At 50.0% G+C, this 24502-nt stretch overlaps 1 protein-coding gene across 1 annotated transcript in view; it reads right to left on the reverse strand.

Moving 5' to 3' along the window:
- NMT1 (N-myristoyltransferase 1) overlaps positions 1–24502 on the reverse strand; it is a 254696-nt gene that overhangs the window by 130060 nt on the left and 100134 nt on the right. The window contains exons 5-6 of the mRNA XM_078645135.1: positions 21482–21573; positions 20693–20809 (exon numbers count right to left, since the gene is read on the reverse strand). Of these exons, the coding sequence (XP_078501261.1) occupies positions 20693–20809; positions 21482–21573 (209 nt within the window). The remainder of the gene's footprint in view (positions 1–20692; positions 20810–21481; positions 21574–24502) is intronic.

Genomic DNA, 24502 nt, shown 5'->3' on the forward strand with positions numbered 1-24502 from the left:
TTAGTTGGCACACTCACTCAGGCTGTCCTTGTCTGTACAGGGGATATGGATATGTCCCCTGAAATAAGTCCCAATACTTTGGGCAAATACAGGCAGACACCTTTGATTAATGGCAAAATGGCTCAGGCCTATAGGGACACTTGTGCCAGTGTCACCATGGTGACACCTAACTTTGTGGACCCTGGACAGATCATGCCAGGTACTGATTTCCTGGTGACCAATGCCAGCAATGTCACTACTAGTCATAGTGTGGCAATTGTAGCTTTCTCCTGGGGTGGAGTGAAGGGACAAAAGAAAGTTGTAGTCAGTTCAGACCTCCCAGTTGATTGTTTGTTGGGCAATGATTTGGAGTCATCACAATGGTCAGAAGTGGAGCAGAGGACTCACATGGAGATGTTAGGCTTGCCAGCACATGTGCTTGCTGTGACTAGGTCACAGGCCAGAAAATGCCCCACTGAACAGGTGCTGGATCCTGAAATGATGGACCAGACACCTCCCAAGAAGAAGAGCAGTAAGGGTAAGGCTTTGCCTTCCCCCTTGCCCCAGGTTGAGGATCAAGTCTCTGAGGAGGCTGATCTAGAAGAGCTGAGGGAAACTGAGCCTAAAGAGCTTGAACTTGATCAAGTTGAGTTTCTGGGCTCAGGGGGACCCTCCAGAGCAGACCTGGGGAAGGAACAGTTGAGCTGCCCTTCCCTTGAACCCCTCAGACAGCAGGCTGCTGCTGAGGCTGCAGGGAATGCCACAGGTGCCCACAGGGTATACTGGGAAGATGGACTCCTGTACTCTGAGTCAAGAGACCCCAAGCCTGGTGCAACCAGGAGGCTGGTCATCCCCTTGTCTCTGAGAGGTTTCCTTCTCACCTTGGCCCATGAGATTCCCCTTGCAGGTCATTTAGGTCAGACAAAGACTTGGGACAGGCTTGTCTCACACTTTCACTGGCCCCATATGAATGAGAATACCAAGGAGTTTTGTCGCTCATGTGTCACTTGCCAAGCCAGTGGTAAGTCAGGTGGCACAACCAAGGCCCCCCTCATACCACTACCTGTGGTGGGGGTTCCCTTTGAAAGAGTGGGGATTGACATTGTTGGTCCAATGGAACCCCAGACAGCATCAGGACACAAGTTTATACTGGTGGTGGTGGACCATGCCACCAGGTATCCTGAGGCTATTCCCCTTAGGACCACTACAGCCCCTGTAGTGGCAAGAGCCCTAGTTGGAGTGTTCTCCAGAGTGGGTTTCCCTAAGGAGGTCGTTTCTGACAGAGGTACAAACTTCATGTCAGGATATCTGACTGCCATGTGGAAAGAGTGTGGTGTGAACTACAAGTTCACCACACCCTATCATCCACAATGCAATGGGCTTGTTGAGAGATTCAACAGGACCCTGAAAGGGATGATTCATGGACTACCTGAACCTCTTAGGAGAAGATGGGATGTCCTGATCCCCTGCCTCTTGTTTGCTTACAGAGAGGTCCCACAGAAGGGGGTTGGCTACAGCCCTTTTGAGCTTCTGTATGGGCATCCTGTAAGAGGACCCCTGTGTTTGGTGAAGGAAGGATGGGAGAGACCTCTCAAAAAGCCTGCAACCAACATAGTGGACTATGTACTTGGTCTCCGCTCCAGGATGGCTGAGTATATGGAAAAGGCATCCAAAAACCTTGAGGCCAGCCAGGAACTTCAAAAAGCTTGGCATGACCAAAAGGCTGTACTGACTGTGTACCAGCCAGGACAGAAGGTGTGGGTGCTGGAGCCAGTGGCCCCAGCAGCTCTGAAAGACAAATGGTCTGGGCCCCACACCATCATTGAGCAAAAGGGAGAGGTTACCTACTTGGTGGACCTTGGAACTCCCAGGAGCCCTCTCAGAGTGCTCCATGTTAACAGGCTCAAGGCATATGTTGACAGGAAGGACATGAGCTTGCTCATGGCCACAGATGAGGGACAGGAGGAAGAGAGTGACCCTCTCCCAGACCTGCTCACTCAGAATCCTGATGATGGGTCAGTTGATGGTGTTGTCTTTTGTGGCAGCCTCACTGAACATCAGCAACAGGATTGCAGGCAAGTTCTGCAATCCTTTCGACATATGTTCTCTCTGACACCCAGCCAAACTGATTGGTGTACCCATGATGTTGACACTGGAGACAGTCTGCCTGTCAAGAGTAAAATCTACAGGCAGCCTGATCATGTTAGAGACTGCATCAAAACTGAAGTGCAGAAAATGTTGGAACTGGGAGTCATTGAGCCCTCAGATAGCCCTTGGGCTAGCCCAGTAGTTCTAGTGCCAAAGCCTCACACCCAGGGTGGTAAGAGAGAGATGAGGTTTTGCGTAGACTACAGAGGCCTCAATGCAGTCACTAAGACTGATGCCCACCCAATACCAAGAGCAGATGAGCTTATAGATAGATTGGCTTCTGCCAACTTCTTAAGCACGTTTGATTTGACAGCTGGGTATTGGCAAACCAGGTTAGCTGAGGAAGCCAAACCTAAGACAGCATTTTCTACCCCTGGAGGGCATTATCAATTTGTGGTAATGCCCTTTGGACTGAAAAATGCACCTGCCACCTTCCAAAGGTTGGTGAATCAAGTCCTCACTGGGCTGGATGACTTCTGTGCAGCTTATCTTGACGATATTGCTGTCTTTAGCTCCACCTGGGAGGATCACCTGGTCCACCTGAGGAAAGTGTTAGAGGCCCTGCAAAAGGCAGGCCTCACTATCAAGGCCACAAAGTGCCAGATAGGGCAGTCACAGGTTGTATACCTGGGCCACCTTGTAGGTGGAGGCCAGGTTCAGCCACTGGAGAGTAAGATACAGGCCATCAAGGACTGGACTCCTCCAATCACCCAGACTCAGGTTCGAGCTTTCTTGGGCCTGACTGGGTACTATAGGAAGTTTGTCAGAAATTATGGGTCCATAGTGACCCCTCTTAATGACCTGACAAGCAAAAAGATGCCAAAGAAAGTTCAGTGGACAGCAAGCTGTCAGAAAGCATTCAATGACCTAAAGCAGGCCATGTGCACAGCACCTATCCTCAAGAGTCCAGATTACTCCAAGCCATTCATTGTCCAAACAGATGCTTCTGAGTTGGGTGTGGGAGCTGTTCTGTCTCAACTGAATTTTGATGGTAATGATCAGCCTATTGCTTTCATTAGTAGGAGGTTGACACCCAGAGAGAAAAATTGGTCAGCTATTGAGAGGGAGGCCTTTGCTGTGGTCTGGGCCCTGAAGAAGCTGAGGGCCTACTTGTTTGGCACTCACTTCACCATTCAGACAGACCATAAGCCCCTCTTGTGGCTAAATCAGATGAAGGGTGAAAACCCCAAACTGCTTAGGTGGTCCATTTCCCTACAGGGGATGGATTTTACAGTGGAGCATAGACCTGGGACTGATCACAGCAATGCTGATGGGCTCTCCAGGTATTTCCACTTAGAGCAAGAAGACTCACCTGGTCAAGGTTAGCTTATTGTCCCAAAGTTTGGGGGGGGGGGTCATGTAGGAGAGTAGGGTCTGCAATCCTATGATCACCCAGATTTTTGCTTTTTGCTGCACTGGTTTACGACTTTCCCTGGCTGTGGGCCTGCTAATCAGACCCACAGCCTAGCTGTTCTCTCTATCCAAATTGTACCCAGGTACTGAATTGGCACTGGGCCCTCTCCAAGTCCCTGTACCCAGGGCTGAGGTGCACCCAGAAGTCTCCCAGGGGCTGAAGCATGTATTGTGCCACCCCTGGATTGACTAACTAAAACTGACACAACTGGCTGCACGACAGCTGGGGCAAGGTGGTGTACTCACCCTTTGCTTTAGATATAGTATACCTATATCTAACCCTAAAAAATGGACACACAGATCTCCTATCAGTCACTCCTATAGCAGGCCTTAACCATCCTGAAGGCAGAGTGCTTGGAATCGTGTGAGATGGTGCTCTGGCATGAGCTGAGCCTGTCTGCGGCTTTCGGGATCCATCCCTTAGCCGTTTCCATGATATCGCATACCATATACTCTTAAGTGCATTATAATCCTCGCGGTTATGTGCCAACTCTGGTATCGCTTTATCAAAACATGTCGAGTAAGGTGTCATACGAATTGGAATACTAACCCCTCGCCAATTCTGGCGACGGGGTTAGCATTCCACCCTTCTAGAGGGACACGACATGCCTGTAACCTATAACCCGGTTAAAAGTCAGACAGAGCCTTAGCATCCACAAAATGGATGCTGCCACCGAGACACAAGTCTGCCCTCCTGCTGCTGGGAGTCCTCCCAGAGCAGGAGATAAGGACAAAGGGTTTCCTGCCAGGGGCGGTGCCAGCACCGTCCCAGACAGGGTTTTGTGTATTGTAGGTAGGCAGGGCTTTAGAGGAAGGTGACTGCACGTGGCACCCCGGTGCTCACTGTGCATAGGCTGGCTGGAACCAGTTCCAGGGTCACTCCAGACCCTGTGCTGGGGAAAAGCCCGCCAAGGAAGTGGGTGTAACCACCCCCCTCCTAGTCCCACCCATAGGGCAGGACTTAGTCGCGTGCCAGCCCCTTTTTACAGGATAAAGGTAGAGACTGGCCCCCTTCCAAATCAGATCATCTTTGGAATCAAGATACCACTTTCCACGAAAGGACTTCACGATTTCTTCCTCAAGATTCTCCCTTGTGGCTAAGGAGTAGTCACCCTGCATCCGCAGGCACCATCTAAGAACACTGCGGTCTGCTGCACGTCCTTCCTCCGGAATCCGACTGCCCAGCTCGACGAGACCCGGCTTCCCTGGCACCTCTGACCTCTACCCACCTCTACAGCACAGCTGAGAACCGTGGGTGCGACGAGACCTCGAGGGACCGGCCATCGCCAAGACTGCACGACTTCTGCACAGCAAGCCCACCGAGTAATTTCCTGGTGAGTGCTTTGGGGTCCGAGAAGCCCCCACCCTGAGCAGCTCCAGCACCGAAGAGCAGCCCCCCAGCATCTCCACGATCGGCGTGGGGCCCTTCTGCCTTCTGCTGCTCACCGCGTTGTTTGGCTACTAGCCCGTTGGCTTGTGGCCTTCCTGACGACGCCCGACGACATTTCTGCTGCTGGTCTGGTTGCTCCAGACTGGCCCTTGCTCCCTCCCAGAAGAGGAGCACCCTGGACCCTCCTGGTCCACTCAAGACGCCATTTTGAGTCCACCGCGTGGGCTTGAATTAGCCAAGGCTTGTTGCCCAATCCTGGGTAACTTCGACGCCAACGACTTCATCCTTCGTGGGACAGCTCGCACCTCCATCCTGGTCGCCGACAACGCCTCCTGGTCCGAGAGACTGCAGAGCCCAGCAGCGCCCACTCACCTGACTGCGGTGACTTCGCCCGGTGCCCTCCTGGTGCCCACTTAATCACTGGCTAGTGATTCAAGAACTTGGTCCCCTCTGCTTTCAGGTTTTCTTCTTCCTTGATCCAGGCTTGGATCCATCGAACTTTCCTTCACTGGTCGCCTGCCAGCAACTTCTTCCTTCCAGGCTCCTGGTCCGGCAACGAGATCCCCGACGTCTTTTCAGACCTATGCAGCTGCCGCCCCTGGGCTAGGTAACTTCGGCACTTCGGTGTCCCAGCATAGCCTCACTATCCTAGGGTCAGGATCCACTGTCGTTTTCTTCCTACCAGGTCGGGTTCGCCCGTGAACACTAACTTTGCCTTTACTAGCCTCCATAGACTTTGTCCCGCATCCCGCGTGAGAGTGCACACTCTGCACCCGAGTCCCCTGGGCCTCCTAGTAGTAATCTAACGATTCCCTAGTCCAGTCCTAGCGATTCCAAAGCCTATTAGAACTGTTACTTACCTGCTAGTAATTCGCATTCCACTTTTAGTGTATATGGTTTTTCGTGCCCCTCGGGCATTTGTGTAACGTGCTAACTTAAAAGTATTTTCGTAAGAGTTTTGTTGTGTGCCTAGCACCCTGTCCTCATAAAGAGTACAGGGTTGTTGTGATTCTAATAAATACACTGTTTATTTTCATAACACTTGTGTGGTGTCCTTTCACTGGGTGTTCAAGGGGTAATGTGATGGTAAAACAGCTGGCTTAACACGCCCTCTAGAGTCTTAGCCTTAGACTGCTCGTATCCATGCTACTAGGATAGCTGGTCTATAAGGTTGACTTACAACCAATCATCAATAAGGGTTGTTTGGACTGATATATAGTGATCACTAGAATAGTGAACACTGCACATCAGGCCAACTTCTCACATTGGTGAGCAGCGGTTGGGATTTGAGCTTGCTGTTGTTTTACCACACATGCCCTAAGAATATCTTGTGAAAGATCACATAAGTACTAAAGGTACATATAACTTAGCTTAGAATACTCTGAGTTCTACTGAACCAGCTGTTGTAGCTCCTAGGGCCTAGCACACCCTAAACTACAACTCTAGCAAGGGATCAGTAGGCAAACATATAGTGTAGGTAAGTGCACCACTTACACCTCACTAGAAAAGCATGTCGACTCAGGGGGACTCTACTGAGACTCCCCTGGTCAGTGTTGACCCTCCACAGGTCACTTCAAGATATGCAGCTCTCAATTTTCAGGAGATGAGGCAACTCTGTGTCTCCAGGAAACTGAAGCAGGGGTCTAACCCCACCATTCCCTTTCTGATAGGTCTCTTAGAGACATATGATGCCAGAAAGCTCTCTCAGTTACATGAGAGCATGCCAGCCTTAGAGGGAACCTCTGGGGATCCAGACCTCCCCAACACTGATTCAGCAGTTGAGGAGGAGGATCAGGAGGTACTCTCTGGGGATGAGGTAGACAAAGGTCTTGAGGTAGTCAGAAGGCTAACTAGGACCAACTTAGACTTACTTGGGCTAGGATCTGGGGGCCCCCCAGTACTAACCCGAAGTGGGCCTAACCTTGGAGTTAGGAGAGATAGATCTCTTTCTAGGGACTCCAATAGATCTCTGCACTCTAATGCCTCTTCTCAGGGGAGAAGGAATCCTCCACAGAGGAGATTTACTTCCCCTCAGAGAAAGGAGCATGAAGCTAGGATGAGACAAGCTGAACTGAGGATTGAAAGGGAAGAAATTGCCCTGGCCAAAGAGAAGCTTGCCCTGGCAAGAGAGCAGCAGATGAGTGGGCTAGCTCCCACTGGTGGCAGCAATCTCCCAAGAGATAGAGAGAAGGGTTTAGATACTAAACACCTGACTAAAATAGTGCCCCCCTTTAAGCAAGGGGATGATATCCAGAAATGGATGGCTGCTCTGGAGAGGGCCTGCACTGTGCAGAACATTCCCCAGAGTCAGTGGGCAGCTATACTGTGGCTCTCCTTTGATGGTAAAGGTAGAGATAAGCTCCTCACTACAAGAGTGGAGGATGCTAACAATTACCAGGTCCTGAAGAATACACTGGTTGATGGGTTTGGTTTAACCACTGAGCAGTACAGGTTGCTGTTCAGAGACACCCAGAAAACTCAGTCTCAGGACTGGTCTGATTTTGTGGATTGTGCCACTAAGGCTTTGGAGGGCTGGTTGCTGGGTAGCAAGGTTACAGATTACACAGGATTGTATAATCTAATGATGAGAGAACAAATTTTGAACAATTGTCAGAACCAGTTGCTGCACCAGCACCTTGTTGATTCAGATCTGACCTCTCCCCAAGAATTGGGAAAGAAGGCAGACAAATGGGTCAGGACAAGGATCAAGCAGAACCAGAACCAGAACCAGGGTGGTCAGAAGAAAGCAGACCAGAAGGGTAATGTTAAGAATGAGCAAAATGACCAGAAGTCTTCACCAGGTCCCCAACAAACCAAAGAGGGTGGGGGTCAGGCTTCCCAGAAGAAGAAGACTCAAGAAGGCCAGTCAAAAAGGTGGTGCCAGTACTGCAAAAGTAAATCTCACTGGTTTAGTGAGTGCACCAAAAGAGGAGGAGGACAAACTCCTGCCACTACAGCTCCTAAAGCAACTGCACCCCCTAGTACAGTCAGTAGTGGTAGTGTCACTCCCAAGGCATTAGTTGGGTTAACCTTGGGTACTGAGGGGTCTGACAACTTAGTTGGCACACTCACTCAGGCTGTCCTTGTCTGTACAGGGGATATGGATATGTCCCCTGAAATAAGTCCCAATACTTTGGGCAAATACAGGCAGACACCTTTGATTAATGGCAAAATGGCTCAGGCCTATAGGGACACTTGTGCCAGTGTCACCATGGTGACACCTAACTTTGTGGACCCTGGACAGATCATGCCAGGTACTGATTTCCTGGTGACCAATGCCAGCAATGTCACTACTAGTCATAGTGTGGCAATTGTAGCTTTCTCCTGGGGTGGAGTGAAGGGACAAAAGAAAGTTGTAGTCAGTTCAGACCTCCCAGTTGATTGTTTGTTGGGCAATGATTTGGAGTCATCACAATGGTCAGAAGTGGAGCAGAGGACTCACATGGAGATGTTAGGCTTGCCAGCACATGTGCTTGCTGTGACTAGGTCACAGGCCAGAAAATGCCCCACTGAACAGGTGCTGGATCCTGAAATGATGGACCAGACACCTCCCAAGAAGAAGAGCAGTAAGGGTAAGGCTTTGCCTTCCCCCTTGCCCCAGGTTGAGGATCAAGTCTCTGAGGAGGCTGATCTAGAAGAGCTGAGGGAAACTGAGCCTAAAGAGCTTGAACTTGATCAAGTTGAGTTTCTGGGCTCAGGGGGACCCTCCAGAGCAGACCTGGGGAAGGAACAGTTGAGCTGCCCTTCCCTTGAACCCCTCAGACAGCAGGCTGCTGCTGAGGCTGCAGGGAATGCCACAGGTGCCCACAGGGTATACTGGGAAGATGGACTCCTGTACTCTGAGTCAAGAGACCCCAAGCCTGGTGCAACCAGGAGGCTGGTCATCCCCTTGTCTCTGAGAGGTTTCCTTCTCACCTTGGCCCATGAGATTCCCCTTGCAGGTCATTTAGGTCAGACAAAGACTTGGGACAGGCTTGTCTCACACTTTCACTGGCCCCATATGAATGAGAATACCAAGGAGTTTTGTCGCTCATGTGTCACTTGCCAAGCCAGTGGTAAGTCAGGTGGCACAACCAAGGCCCCCCTCATACCACTACCTGTGGTGGGGGTTCCCTTTGAAAGAGTGGGGATTGACATTGTTGGTCCAATGGAACCCCAGACAGCATCAGGACACAAGTTTATACTGGTGGTGGTGGACCATGCCACCAGGTATCCTGAGGCTATTCCCCTTAGGACCACTACAGCCCCTGTAGTGGCAAGAGCCCTAGTTGGAGTGTTCTCCAGAGTGGGTTTCCCTAAGGAGGTCGTTTCTGACAGAGGTACAAACTTCATGTCAGGATATCTGACTGCCATGTGGAAAGAGTGTGGTGTGAACTACAAGTTCACCACACCCTATCATCCACAATGCAATGGGCTTGTTGAGAGATTCAACAGGACCCTGAAAGGGATGATTCATGGACTACCTGAACCTCTTAGGAGAAGATGGGATGTCCTGATCCCCTGCCTCTTGTTTGCTTACAGAGAGGTCCCACAGAAGGGGGTTGGCTACAGCCCTTTTGAGCTTCTGTATGGGCATCCTGTAAGAGGACCCCTGTGTTTGGTGAAGGAAGGATGGGAGAGACCTCTCAAAAAGCCTGCAACCAACATAGTGGACTATGTACTTGGTCTCCGCTCCAGGATGGCTGAGTATATGGAAAAGGCATCCAAAAACCTTGAGGCCAGCCAGGAACTTCAAAAAGCTTGGCATGACCAAAAGGCTGTACTGACTGTGTACCAGCCAGGACAGAAGGTGTGGGTGCTGGAGCCAGTGGCCCCAGCAGCTCTGAAAGACAAATGGTCTGGGCCCCACACCATCATTGAGCAAAAGGGAGAGGTTACCTACTTGGTGGACCTTGGAACTCCCAGGAGCCCTCTCAGAGTGCTCCATGTTAACAGGCTCAAGGCATATGTTGACAGGAAGGACATGAGCTTGCTCATGGCCACAGATGAGGGACAGGAGGAAGAGAGTGACCCTCTCCCAGACCTGCTCACTCAGAATCCTGATGATGGGTCAGTTGATGGTGTTGTCTTTTGTGGCAGCCTCACTGAACATCAGCAACAGGATTGCAGGCAAGTTCTGCAATCCTTTCGACATATGTTCTCTCTGACACCCAGCCAAACTGATTGGTGTACCCATGATGTTGACACTGGAGACAGTCTGCCTGTCAAGAGTAAAATCTACAGGCAGCCTGATCATGTTAGAGACTGCATCAAAACTGAAGTGCAGAAAATGTTGGAACTGGGAGTCATTGAGCCCTCAGATAGCCCTTGGGCTAGCCCAGTAGTTCTAGTGCCAAAGCCTCACACCCAGGGTGGTAAGAGAGAGATGAGGTTTTGCGTAGACTACAGAGGCCTCAATGCAGTCACTAAGACTGATGCCCACCCAATACCAAGAGCAGATGAGCTTATAGATAGATTGGCTTCTGCCAACTTCTTAAGCACGTTTGATTTGACAGCTGGGTATTGGCAAACCAGGTTAGCTGAGGAAGCCAAACCTAAGACAGCATTTTCTACCCCTGGAGGGCATTATCAATTTGTGGTAATGCCCTTTGGACTGAAAAATGCACCTGCCACCTTCCAAAGGTTGGTGAATCAAGTCCTCACTGGGCTGGATGACTTCTGTGCAGCTTATCTTGACGATATTGCTGTCTTTAGCTCCACCTGGGAGGATCACCTGGTCCACCTGAGGAAAGTGTTAGAGGCCCTGCAAAAGGCAGGCCTCACTATCAAGGCCACAAAGTGCCAGATAGGGCAGTCACAGGTTGTATACCTGGGCCACCTTGTAGGTGGAGGCCAGGTTCAGCCACTGGAGAGTAAGATACAGGCCATCAAGGACTGGACTCCTCCAATCACCCAGACTCAGGTTCGAGCTTTCTTGGGCCTGACTGGGTACTATAGGAAGTTTGTCAGAAATTATGGGTCCATAGTGACCCCTCTTAATGACCTGACAAGCAAAAAGATGCCAAAGAAAGTTCAGTGGACAGCAAGCTGTCAGAAAGCATTCAATGACCTAAAGCAGGCCATGTGCACAGCACCTATCCTCAAGAGTCCAGATTACTCCAAGCCATTCATTGTCCAAACAGATGCTTCTGAGTTGGGTGTGGGAGCTGTTCTGTCTCAACTGAATTTTGATGGTAATGATCAGCCTATTGCTTTCATTAGTAGGAGGTTGACACCCAGAGAGAAAAATTGGTCAGCTATTGAGAGGGAGGCCTTTGCTGTGGTCTGGGCCCTGAAGAAGCTGAGGGCCTACTTGTTTGGCACTCACTTCACCATTCAGACAGACCATAAGCCCCTCTTGTGGCTAAATCAGATGAAGGGTGAAAACCCCAAACTGCTTAGGTGGTCCATTTCCCTACAGGGGATGGATTTTACAGTGGAGCATAGACCTGGGACTGATCACAGCAATGCTGATGGGCTCTCCAGGTATTTCCACTTAGAGCAAGAAGACTCACCTGGTCAAGGTTAGCTTATTGTCCCAAAGTTTGGGGGGGGGTCATGTAGGAGAGTAGGGTCTGCAATCCTATGATCACCCAGATTTTTGCTTTTTGCTGCACTGGTTTACGACTTTCCCTGGCTGTGGGCCTGCTAATCAGACCCACAGCCTAGCTGTTCTCTCTATCCAAATTGTACCCAGGTACTGAATTGGCACTGGGCCCTCTCCAAGTCCCTGTACCCAGGGCTGAGGTGCACCCAGAAGTCTCCCAGGGGCTGAAGCATGTATTGTGCCACCCCTGGATTGACTAACTAAAACTGACACAACTGGCTGCACGACAGCTGGGGCAAGGTGGTGTACTCACCCTTTGCTTTAGATATAGTATACCTATATCTAACCCTAAAAAATGGACACACAGATCTCCTATCAGTCACTCCTATAGCAGGCCTTAACCATCCTGAAGGCAGAGTGCTTGGAATCGTGTGAGATGGTGCTCTGGCATGAGCTGAGCCTGTCTGCGGCTTTCGGGATCCATCCCTTAGCCGTTTCCATGATATCGCATACCATATACTCTTAAGTGCATTATAATCCTCGCGGTTATGTGCCAACTCTGGTATCGCTTTATCAAAACATGTCGAGTAAGGTGTCATACGAATTGGAATACTAACCCCTCGCCAATTCTGGCGACGGGGTTAGCATTCCACCCTTCTAGAGGGACACGACATGCCTGTAACCTATAACCCGGTTAAAAGTCAGACAGAGCCTTAGCATCCACAAAATGGATGCTGCCACCGAGACACAAGTCTGCCCTCCTGCTGCTGGGAGTCCTCCCAGAGCAGGAGATAAGGACAAAGGGTTTCCTGCCAGGGGCGGTGCCAGCACCGTCCCAGACAGGGTTTTGTGTATTGTAGGTAGGCAGGGCTTTAGAGGAAGGTGACTGCACGTGGCACCCCGGTGCTCACTGTGCATAGGCTGGCTGGAACCAGTTCCAGGGTCACTCCAGACCCTGTGCTGGGGAAAAGCCCGCCAAGGAAGTGGGTGTAACCACCCCCCTCCTAGTCCCACCCATAGGGCAGGACTTAGTCGCGTGCCAGCCCCTTTTTACAGGATAAAGGTAGAGACTGGCCCCCTTCCAAATCAGATCATCTTTGGAATCAAGATACCACTTTCCACGAAAGGACTTCACGATTTCTTCCTCAAGATTCTCCCTTGTGGCTAAGGAGTAGTCACCCTGCATCCGCAGGCACCATCTAAGAACACTGCGGTCTGCTGCACGTCCTTCCTCCGGAATCCGACTGCCCAGCTCGACGAGACCCGGCTTCCCTGGCACCTCTGACCTCTACCCACCTCTACAGCACAGCTGAGAACCGTGGGTGCGACGAGACCTCGAGGGACCGGCCATCGCCAAGACTGCACGACTTCTGCACAGCAAGCCCACCGAGTAATTTCCTGGTGAGTGCTTTGGGGTCCGAGAAGCCCCCACCCTGAGCAGCTCCAGCACCGAAGAGCAGCCCCCCAGCATCTCCACGATCGGCGTGGGGCCCTTCTGCCTTCTGCTGCTCACCGCGTTGTTTGGCTACTAGCCCGTTGGCTTGTGGCCTTCCTGACGACGCCCGACGACATTTCTGCTGCTGGTCTGGTTGCTCCAGACTGGCCCTTGCTCCCTCCCAGAAGAGGAGCACCCTGGACCCTCCTGGTCCACTCAAGACGCCATTTTGAGTCCACCGCGTGGGCTTGAATTAGCCAAGGCTTGTTGCCCAATCCTGGGTAACTTCGACGCCAACGACTTCATCCTTCGTGGGACAGCTCGCACCTCCATCCTGGTCGCCGACAACGCCTCCTGGTCCGAGAGACTGCAGAGCCCAGCAGCGCCCACTCACCTGACTGCGGTGACTTCGCCCGGTGCCCTCCTGGTGCCCACTTAATCACTGGCTAGTGATTCAAGAACTTGGTCCCCTCTGCTTTCAGGTTTTCTTCTTCCTTGATCCAGGCTTGGATCCATCGAACTTTCCTTCACTGGTCGCCTGCCAGCAACTTCTTCCTTCCAGGCTCCTGGTCCGGCAACGAGATCCCCGACGTCTTTTCAGACCTATGCAGCTGCCGCCCCTGGGCTAGGTAACTTCGGCACTTCGGTGTCCCAGCATAGCCTCACTATCCTAGGGTCAGGATCCACTGTCGTTTTCTTCCTACCAGGTCGGGTTCGCCCGTGAACACTAACTTTGCCTTTACTAGCCTCCATAGACTTTGTCCCGCATCCCGCGTGAGAGTGCACACTCTGCACCCGAGTCCCCTGGGCCTCCTAGTAGTAATCTAACGATTCCCTAGTCCAGTCCTAGCGATTCCAAAGCCTATTAGAACTGTTACTTACCTGCTAGTAATTCGCATTCCACTTTTAGTGTATATGGTTTTTCGTGCCCCTCGGGCATTTGTGTAACGTGCTAACTTAAAAGTATTTTCGTAAGAGTTTTGTTGTGTGCCTAGCACCCTGTCCTCATAAAGAGTACAGGGTTGTTGTGATTCTAATAAATACACTGTTTATTTTCATAACACTTGTGTGGTGTCCTTTCACTGGGTGTTCAAGGGGTAATGTGATGGTAAAACAGCTGGCTTAACACGCCCTCTAGAGTCTTAGCCTTAGACTGCTCGTATCCATGCTACTAGGATAGCTGGTCTATAAGGTTGACTTACAACCAATCATCAATAAGGGTTGTTTGGACTGATATATAGTGATCACTAGAATAGTGAACACTGCACATCAGGCCAACTTCTCACAGGAAGTATAGGGAATAAACCCCTGTTCCTTCCTCCTCCACTGGTACGAGCTCTATTGCGCCTTTTTGCAGCATCACAAGAACCTCTTGCTGCAATAAGTGCAAGTGCTCTGCTGACATAGGACGTTGTCTTGGGGGTATGTTGGGTGGAGTGGACGTCAACTCCAAACAATAACCGTACTGGATAAGTTTCCTCACCCACCTGTCTGTGGTGATGGACGTCCAGACTGGCAGGAACTGCTGGAGTCTCCCCCCGACAGGTGTTGGATGGTCGGGGGGCAGTGACAGAGAGTCACTGTTTGTTGGCGGCAGAGGAACGGGAGCTGTTGTTGCCCCTGCCTCTGCCCTTGGCACTGTTTCCTCTGTAACCCCCTCTACCCTGCTTGGGGTACGAGGATTGTGCGCCACCTCTAGTGAATTGCGTCTGCTGTGGCAAGTGTCCTCTGGTAACACCACGGGCACCTGAGCGACGAAAAGTGCTCCCTCTGAATTGCTGAGACTGAAGCGCCCCCATAGATTTAGCTGTCTCATTGTCTTTTTTGATTTTCTCGAGGGTGGTGTCAAAGTCTGGGCCAAACAGTCTGTCGGGATTAACGGGCTGGTTGAGTATTGTTGTTTGTATGTCAGGCTTGAACCCTGAGATGCGAAGCCATGCTTGACGCCTCAACATCACGCTAGTGTTAATCGCTCTAGCCGCTGTATCTGCAACGTCAAGCGCACACTTGATTGCAGCGTTTGAAATAAGCTTGCCCTCTTGTATTAGCATCTCAGCTGCCTCCTTAAACTCATCCGGAAGGTGTTGTAGGAGCTGCTCTAGGGTGTCGTAATGCGCCCTATCATATCGTGCCAACAGGGCCTGTGTGCTCGAGATGCGCCAGATATTGGCTGCCTGTGCAGCCACCCTTTTCCCCGATGCCTCCAGCACTTTCGACTCTTTGTCTGGGGGAGGAGCTTCACCCGTTGACTGCGAGTTCGCCCTCTTGCGGGCATTGGCGACCACCAAAGAGTCCAGAGGCAGCTGGCCCCGTATATATGCTGGGTCCCCAGGTGCCGGTCTGTATTTTTTTTTCTATTCGTGGGTTGACCACCCACCCGTGCCCTAGTGGGTTCCTTGAAGATTTCAGCGGCATGCTTTAGGACCCCTTTTAGCATTGGAAGTGTTATCACAGTCTTTTCTGCGGCAGAGAAAGTGTCAAACAGAAAGTCTTCTTCCACAGGGTCGGCATGCATGTCCACTTTATGATTAGCAGCCGCCCGTTCAATTAAGGCATTAAATGCCGCTGAGTCTTCAGTTGGGGATGTCCGTACACCATAAACCTGTGGGTCCTGTACCACTTGTTGGTCCCCCTGGTCACCAGTGTCCACCCATGAGTCCCACTGCTCATCAGGGTCATTGTTATCTGGGAAGTTGTACTGTTCATCCTGGTCAGCTTCATCTCCCCCTGAAGCATATGGTGAAGGCGTTGGGCTTCTCCTTGGTTGTGGATGAAGAGGTTCAACAAGGGCAGGAAAGTCCTGTGCTGGTTTCTTCTTCTTCAAAGATATAACATACGATTCCAAGGGCTGGGAAGTAATTTTTCGCTTATAGAGCGTCAATTTTCCCATGTCGGCGTCGATATACTGCTCAGATTGCTCTTCTGACGCTTGTTGTCGACCCAAACGTTCACTTAGCATCGACAGTTCCGAAGCATCAGTGTTCTTTGGCACCGATCGGGGTGTAAAAGCTTTTGGTGCCACCTTCGGCGGCAGAGTGTAGAGGATCGGCGTTGAAGTTTTCCTCTGTGCCTCTACTAATTTAGTAACCGACGGCTTGTGAGTTGTCGATGGCAAACTCTTCTCCCGAATTCTCTTGAGGGAGTCGGTAACTTGTTTAGTGAATGAAGCGGAGGGTTTAGTGGACCCGACCGATGACCTCTGTCCGTTCCCATGGGAGGACCCCAGCGTCGACGAGGTGTCCGTGCGTGTCGGAGACTCAGACGCATCCTTGACCCCAATGGTCCGGGCCTCCTTCCCAGCCGTAGGCGCCGAGGCGGTCGGCTTTGGACTGGCAGTCTTGTGTCTTTGGGCAGGGTCTCCGGACGTCAGGTCAGGGCCCTTTGTCGACTGCGATTCAACCGGGCATTTGCCTGTTGGCGCCGTAGTTGTGTTTGTTGGTGGGTCGACAGTGTTCCTGTGCTTCGATTGAGCCACCGTGCTCGACACGTGCTTGACGACCTTCTTCGAGCTTGGCTCCTTGGCCACCGTACGTAGCGGAGCAGGCTCGACAGCCTTCTTCGGCTTCGGAGCCACTGAAGTCGACGGCGTTGATGACGTAGCAGGCGTCTTCAGTTTCGATGGTACGGCGGCCATCTTTGTTGTTGTCGAATCCGAAGGTTTCGGTTTCGATACGCTCAATGGCGGCTCCGCTGTTGTGTCCGTAGCCGGGCAAGAAGGCGGGGCCGTGGATTGCGGTGTAGGGTTGTGGGTAAGGCCGAGTGGCGATCCTGTGACCCGAGCCTGAGTCATGTGACTGTCGGGGCATAGCTCTTCCTCCGAGCTATCTTCCGCGGCCCCATAAACTTCTTGGACGTCCCCTACCTCCTCGACGTTTTCCTCTAGGTCCTGGCCCTCGACGGGTTCTCCGGAGTCGGCCTCGACCTCAGTCGATGGTGGTGAAATCTGCAGATGATGGCTTGGGCCTTCTGCTTCGGGGTCGTTGAAGATGTCGACTGGTGCTGGAGCCGCTCGCCGGGCCTCAAGGCGCGCCGCGTGCCGAAGCTTGAGCGTCTTCTTCGACCTGAACTTCGAACAGGCCATACAGTTGGCCTCGTTGTGGTCCGGCCAGAGGCATTTGTTACAAACTGGATGCACGTTGATGTGTGGGTACTTTGAACCACACACAGGGCAGTACTTGAACGGGCTCCGTTCCATCGTAGTATCGTCGGGGTCTTGCTGCGACGACAGGGCCTCGATGTCCGAAGAGTTACTCGACTCCGCAGAAGACCGACTCGTAGAGTCGGAAGAAACACGAGACCGAACGCGAACAATACCGACGAAGTAACGAAAGCCTTTTGGCCTTAAAGAAGTAGTTTTTCGATTCCGAACAGGAGACGTCGAAATCACATCCGAACCCAATGGCGGAAAAAAACAATCTGGGGATGGAGTCGATGCCCATGCGCACTGTAGTCCAGGGGAGGAGCCACCTATCTCGTGATACTTCGAAGACTCTTCCAGGACAACAATGTGCAATCATCCGGACCCAACACTAGGCGGCGATCTATGCAATAGATATGAATTTAGCAGCCCACATGCCTCGAACCTCCCAATACTCGCATGGCAGCTAAAAACAGGGCAACTTACAACAAAACAATGCACTTACTGAGGCAACTACTAAGGTCAGTGTGAGCTCAGGTAATTTGCAGCGTTGTTGCTTTAGTGGACCTCAGAGGCTGGGACGCACTGAAGGGGAGCAGGGCTACTACAATAATGGAATTTAATAAAACTTAATGGAGCATTAACTGAGCTAGGTTGTAAAGGAGTAGAAACAACTCAGTATTGGTGATATTACTTACTACTACTTACTAATAGGCTGTGATGCCTAGGGTGCAAACCGGCGAGGAAATAGAAAGGCAGCAGGCGTGCGGTCTGGTCTAATTAGAAGTAAATAAAGCACGCATTGTCAGTGTGCAGGCGCTGTGGAAGAAGAATTAAGGAAGTGAGTGAAAGCAGCTGCCGCAAGTTAGACTGTGTGAAGAAAAAGGAAGGTAACGTAGAAAGAGACTTACATTGAATTGGTGCGATCGGTCGTGGAAGTGTGTGGTATGAACAGTTGACTTGACAATCTAGACGGGAAATGCCTTACTTGGAGGATTTTTGCCCACAGAGTTGGCGCTGGCAAAAAGGAACAGGCAAAACAAACCAGTGGTGCGCGCGCACCACAGAAGCAGGGCCGGGAATCGAAAGTAGTGGTGCGCGCGCACCACAGAGGAGCGGGGGGAGGGAGCGCGGCAGCAAGGCTGTGTGTGCTGGCCACCAACGGGAATGGGCGCTGCAAAGGTGGGACATGCGCCCACCTTTGCCTAATCGCGTGCCTTTAAAAAAAAAAAAACACGCGAAAGCCAATGGCGGGCGGCGAAAGCCTGATCATAAGAACGAGCGTGTGAGCAGCTTTCAGATCCCCCTTACAAGAGGTTTCGCGTTGCGCGTGCACTGCTGCGGACTGCTAAACTAGGTGCGAGACCAAAAAAAAAAAAAAAAAAAGAGAATAGTGGCTGCACAGTCCCCTCCCAAGCAGGTCTCTGCCCTGGGGCCCACCCTCCACCTACCCAGGGCAGCCCGTTCTGAAGAAAGGAGAGTTGCCACGTGGCCTTCTGCCACATGGCCATCCCAGGAGCCATAGATTTACGCAGGGTCGGCTCCTGCCATGTCCCAGGGTGCCCAGCCCTGGGACATAGCAGTTTGCTGTGGCTTGGTAAGAGCTGTAACCGCTCCTGCCAAGCCACAGCAAACACTCTGCTTCCAGAAAGCGAGAGCAGAGAAATGCTCTTGCTTGCTGGAAGCAAAGCATTCATCTGTTTCCCTGTCCACGGTCAAGCAAGCTGGGAAACAGACAAATTGCTTTCACACACACACACACACACACACACATAGGGCTGCATGTTTAGAAAACAAATGTCGGCTCCCACAGGAGGCGGGGTGCTGGCAGGGACAGCGGGGGCCTTGAGGCTCCCCCACAGTCCTGGGGCCGACCAGAAAAAGATTAAATGAAGGACCAAAACGAACAGAAAGAGGCAGAAAAGGTCAGAAAGAGGCAGATTAAAGGTCAGAAACTAGCAGAAAAAGTCCAGCAAGGGGCGAAAAAAAAAAATAAAGTAGGAAATGACTTGCTGGGAATCGCTGAGGCCTCTTTGGAGGTGAGGCCCTGCCCCCATTCTCAACCACTCTGCACAGGTGCCTCCTGAAGTACGACTGATTGGATGGCTGGTGGATGCTGTGAACTCTCGCCACATTAGCCGTGCACACAAAATGACATTTTGAGCGTACTAACTCCCTTGCAGAGTTTATCAATATCTGCGCATTCTGTAAAGAACGCAGAGTTGCCGAATTCCGCATGCTCTGCATTTTACACCTAGGCCTAGAAAAAAAATAAAGGTCATAGGGATGTTATAGTTAGGATATAGAAAACCTTTGAAATTCACAGAAAAAACGAAAGACAGACGTTATAGTTAGGCTCACATTTCACTCGTACAAAACCAGCAGTTCTAGTTACCTGAGCTAACTATAACTTACACGCCTGCAATTCACAGCTTATAACCTCACATATTACATTACTCATGACATGGTCAGTGACATCACGGATATCAACAGAAACCCTCACACACCCCTATACAACATCTCATACGCCAACCCAACCACTCCCATACCCATTCACAGAACAATACAAATACTCACACAAGCACTCACTGATCCAAAGAGCCACTCAGGCACTCGTACAAACCACTCACTCACCCACCCACACAGCCTTTCAATGCAGCCACTCACTCACCCATACAAGCACTCACTCATATACCCAGTCACTAACCCACACAGTCACACTTACCCAAACAGCTACTCACTCACCCACTTATTCACCTATATATCCACTCACACACTCATTCATACATTCATTCATTCCATTCACCCACACAGCCTCTCCATACACCCAATCATTAATCCTTACAAGCACTCACAACCACTTACATACCCATTTACACATCCATACAAACACTCACACATCCATCAATTCAGACACTTACTTTACAATACAGTCACTCACCCAACTGACTTAAAAAAACAGCCACTCACTCACCCACACAGCTACTTATACACCCACTCACGCACCCATACGGCCACTCACACACTCACTCATATAACTAAGTCACTCATACAGCTACTCACATACCTACTTATACACCCATACAACCACTCACACAAGGATACACACAGTCACTCACATAATATATGTTACAAATAGTATCACTCAGTAGTACATAAATTATGCAGTTTTAGCTTTTGTGCTACCTTGGTATATATGTTTAACACTCAAACATTTAGAAAACACTCACTGGGTGAGGTAATTTGAGATGTCATGAGTGATGTCACTGACTAGGTCATGAGTGATGCAATATGAGAGTTCATAATCAGTTCAATATGGGGGTGCAAGTTATAGTTCACTCAGGTAACTATAACTGCTGAATTTCACTGGTTTCACCGGAGCGAAATGTGAGCTTAACTAGAACGTCCCTGTAACCTTTGTTTTTTTCAGTATATACAAGTAAGTCTCATTAGGTTATGAATATGTAGCATTAAATACAGTAAGGCTGTACTTGCCTTTATAATATTTTGGTACTTAATATTTAGGCTACAATATTTTTACACACCAACAGCTTACCCATGATATTCTGGTATTACACCCCATATACCATCGCTTACAGCAAGAGTGTAACAATGGCTTAACAAGGCATATGCCCCATCTGAAATTAATGGGAAATAACTTACATATCGTAGATGTGAATGTTGGCCGGAATGGCACCAATGAACCCAACCAGTTTCTTGCTGGTAATGACCCTCACCCCACAGTGCCACTGCGGTAGCCAGCCAGGGGGACGCAGAGCCCTGCAAATGGAAAAGAAAAACTTCATACCACATGATCCTCCACACCCCTTCCAAAACATTAAACATTTGAGTCCTCAAGAGGGACCAAATGTAAACGTTTTAGATGAACAGTAGCCCAATCAGGAAGTCTGACATGTCCGCAGAAGCATGGTTTGTTTCAATGGCTTAGGTCTTTGCACAAAACTATCTGACCTTACACATACAGTTATGGAAAGGATTAATTTTTTTACATAATCACTTAAGAGCTGTAATAACAGGCAGCTGTACAGTTACTCAAGTTAGTCAACTTTATAAGGATGAAGAGTATGGTTAGCGTAGCTTTACACGATATTGGACAACATTACTGGCCCAAACTGAACCAACCAGTCCGACGGCCTCAAACAGAATCCCAAAAGTAAGCATACTTGTGAACTGCCTCCAATGGGCAGGCCTCGTAAAGGATGAACAGTCCACATACAGAAGTTCACTTAGACAAATGGCTTAATTTTGCACTGCCATTATCCCAGCTCAATAACCAGTAGAACTCTTTCACCACAATACCATCCTACCTTAGTATTGCATCTATTGTGCGTTAGTTATATTCCATGAACCTTAACTATCAACCCTTTGCTTCCATAGTGGGCGAGAACACTATTAAATGCAGAGAAGGGTAGGTCCAGTGGCGGTACCTACCATAGCAGAAACTCCGGAGAGTAGTCAAATCGGAACATGTTGTCATCATCTTCCACATAGTTTTCATTCAGCAGCGTATAAAGCTCTTTCAACTACACAATAAGACAAATGGTGCAGTGTTTATAGAGAAGTAGATGGGTGAGAGATGGAATAATGTCAAACAAGGAAGAAAGGGGCAACAAAAGATAGGTAGGGGAAGCTGAAAAGAAACAACGAATGACAGAGCACAATATCTTGAAAAGAGAAAAAACATCAGAGAGGAATTGAAAGGCAAAGAGAAAATGTTCATTCAAGCAAATAAAATTAAAAATCACTATGAGGTACAGCTGAAACAAATATGCAAATGCATTGCTAAGGTCAATTTTCCTTTATACTTACTTTTTGAAAACACATTTACAACCTACTGTAAGCAATCATATTCTTCTAAACACAAAGAGGTGTTCTTTCCAGAAGAAAGATCTCAGCTACTTGAAACTCTATACAAAAACGTATCCTGACTCGACAGGAGGAAACACTACAGGATAATGTTGTATTGTTTATAAAACAATATAGTTAACATAACTTAAGCCTTGCCAAGCCTGAGATTTCCAAGAATATGTTAATCTGGCTTTCCAGAAATGTGATTATGACAGGAGATAATGAATATGCTACTTACCAGTATGCATCTGTTCTTGGCATGTAGGGCTGCTAACATTCATATCTTAGCATTAGATCGCCGCCTAGTGTTGGGTCCGGATGATCGCACATTGTTGTCCTGGAAGAGTCTTCGAAGTATCCTGAGATAGGTGGCTCCTCCCCTGGACTACAGTGCGCATGGGCATCGGCTCCATCCCCAGATTGTTTTTCGCCATTGTGGCAGAAGATGGAGTGAAAGGTGTAAAGGATGTCCATGCTAATGATTGAATACAATAGTATATCTGCAGCTGCGACAGGCACCGGGGAGGAGGGTGGGCGATATGAATGTTAGCAGCCCTACATGCCAAGAACAGATGCATACTGGTAAGTAGCATATTCAGTTCGAGGCATGTGGGCTGCTAAATTCATATCTTAGCATAGAATACATAGCAGTCCCTCCATCAGCGGCGGTTGCCCGTGCCAGCTGCAGAAACCTGAAAAAGTGTCTTGAGAACAGCCTGTCCTACAGCAGCTTGCTGCTTGGAATGCACATCTACACAGTAGTGTTTTGTAAAGGTATGTGGTGTAACCCACGTGGCTGCTCTGCAAATGTCCTCTAAAGGAATGTTCCCTAGGAAAGCCATGGATGCCCCCAATTTGCGTGTGGAGTGCGCCCTTGGGGGTATTGTTAAAGTGCGCTTGGCCTTTTGATAACAGATTTGGATGCACTTAACGATCCACCTGGCTATTCCTGCTTTGGAAATAGGGTTGCCTTTGTGTTGTGGTGAGAAGGCAACAAAAAGCTGCTTTGTTTTCCTAAAAGGTTGTGTCCTGTCTATGTAGTACATCAACGCCCTCCGTACGTCTAACGTATGGAGCATTCTTTCCGCCACCGTTTGCGGGTTTTGGAAGAATGCCGGCAAGTCAATAGTTTGGTTGAGATGAAACTGTGACACCACCTTCGGAAGGAATTTGGGGTTAGTACGTAGCACTACCCTATTTGGATGAATCTGAATGAATGGCTCTTGGATTGTGAGCGCTTGCAGCTCACTAACACGCCTCAGTGACGTAATAGCAATCAGGAAAGCTACTTTCCACGTTAGGAACTGGAGTTCACACGAGTGCAGTGGCTCAAAAGGTGGTCCCATCAGTCTGGTGAGGACCACATTGAGGTTCCACACCGGAGCTGGCGGTGTTCTTGGGGGAATGACTCGTTTCAGACCTTCAAGGAAAGCTTTAATGGCAGGCACCCTGAAGACAGAGAGATGCTGCCTATTCTGAAGATAAGCTGCTATGGCGGATAGATGTATCCGAATAGAAGTGTACGCTAGATTGCACTTGTAAAGATGTAGCAGATAGCAAATGATGTTAGGGATAGATGCATCTAGCGGGTTGATGTCATTGGCTGTACAGTAAATGACAAAACGCTTCCATTTTGCAGCATAGCATGCTCTTGTAGTTGGCTTCCTTGCCTCTTTGATGATGTTCATGCATTCTGGAGGTAGGTTAAGGTATCCAAACTCTAGGACTTCAGGAGCCAGATCGCCAGGTTGAGCTGTTGCGGATCTGGATGCTGAATTTCTCCATGGTTCTGCGTCAAAAGTCTGGGCGTGAGGCGCAGTCTTTGATGCGGCACCACTGAGAGTTCGAGGAACGTGGTGTGCCATGCTTGTCGAGCCCACGTTGGAGCAACCAGGATGAGAGTCATCGCGTGCTGCCTTAGCTTTCTTGCCACCAGCGGTATCAGAGGGGCTGGCGGAAAAGCGTACGCAAATTTGCCTGACCAGTTCATCCATATCGCATTCCCCTGCGACTGTGGGTGATGGAACCTGGCGGCAAAGTGTTGGCATTTTGCGTTTTCTTTTGTTGCAAACAGGTCTATCTCCGGATGACCCCACTGCTGGAAGTACTGGTGGAGTACAGATGGGTGTAACTCCCACTCGTGCATTTGATGGCTGTATCTGCTGAGCAGATCCGCCATCTGATTGTCCTTGCCCGGGAGGTGTTCTGCCATGAGGAAGATGTTCCTCTGAATGGCCCACCGCCACATGCCCTGAGCCAGATGAGACAGCTGTGGCGAGTGGGTGCCCCCCTGCTTTTGAATGTAGTACATCGCGGTCATGTTGTCCGTCCGGACTAACACTACCTTGTTGCACAGATGTACAATGAAGGACTTGAGCGCCATGAAGATAGCCATCAGTTCCAGATAGTTGATGTGCATCTTCTGTTGCTGCGTCGTCCATAGTCCCTGCACTGTGTAAGTGAGCAGATGAGCTCCCCATCCCTGGAGAGATGCGTCCGTTGTCAGGATAATCTGTGGCACTGGGTCCTGGAACAGTCGGCCCTTGCAAAGGTTGTGTGGATTCCACCAATGCAGAGAGTCGTATGCCCGACTGGTGACCAACA

The sequence above is a fragment of the Lissotriton helveticus genome, chromosome 5_1 (genome assembly GCF_964261635.1).
Source record: "Lissotriton helveticus chromosome 5_1, aLisHel1.1, whole genome shotgun sequence".
Lineage (NCBI taxonomy): Eukaryota > Metazoa > Chordata > Amphibia > Caudata > Salamandridae > Lissotriton > Lissotriton helveticus.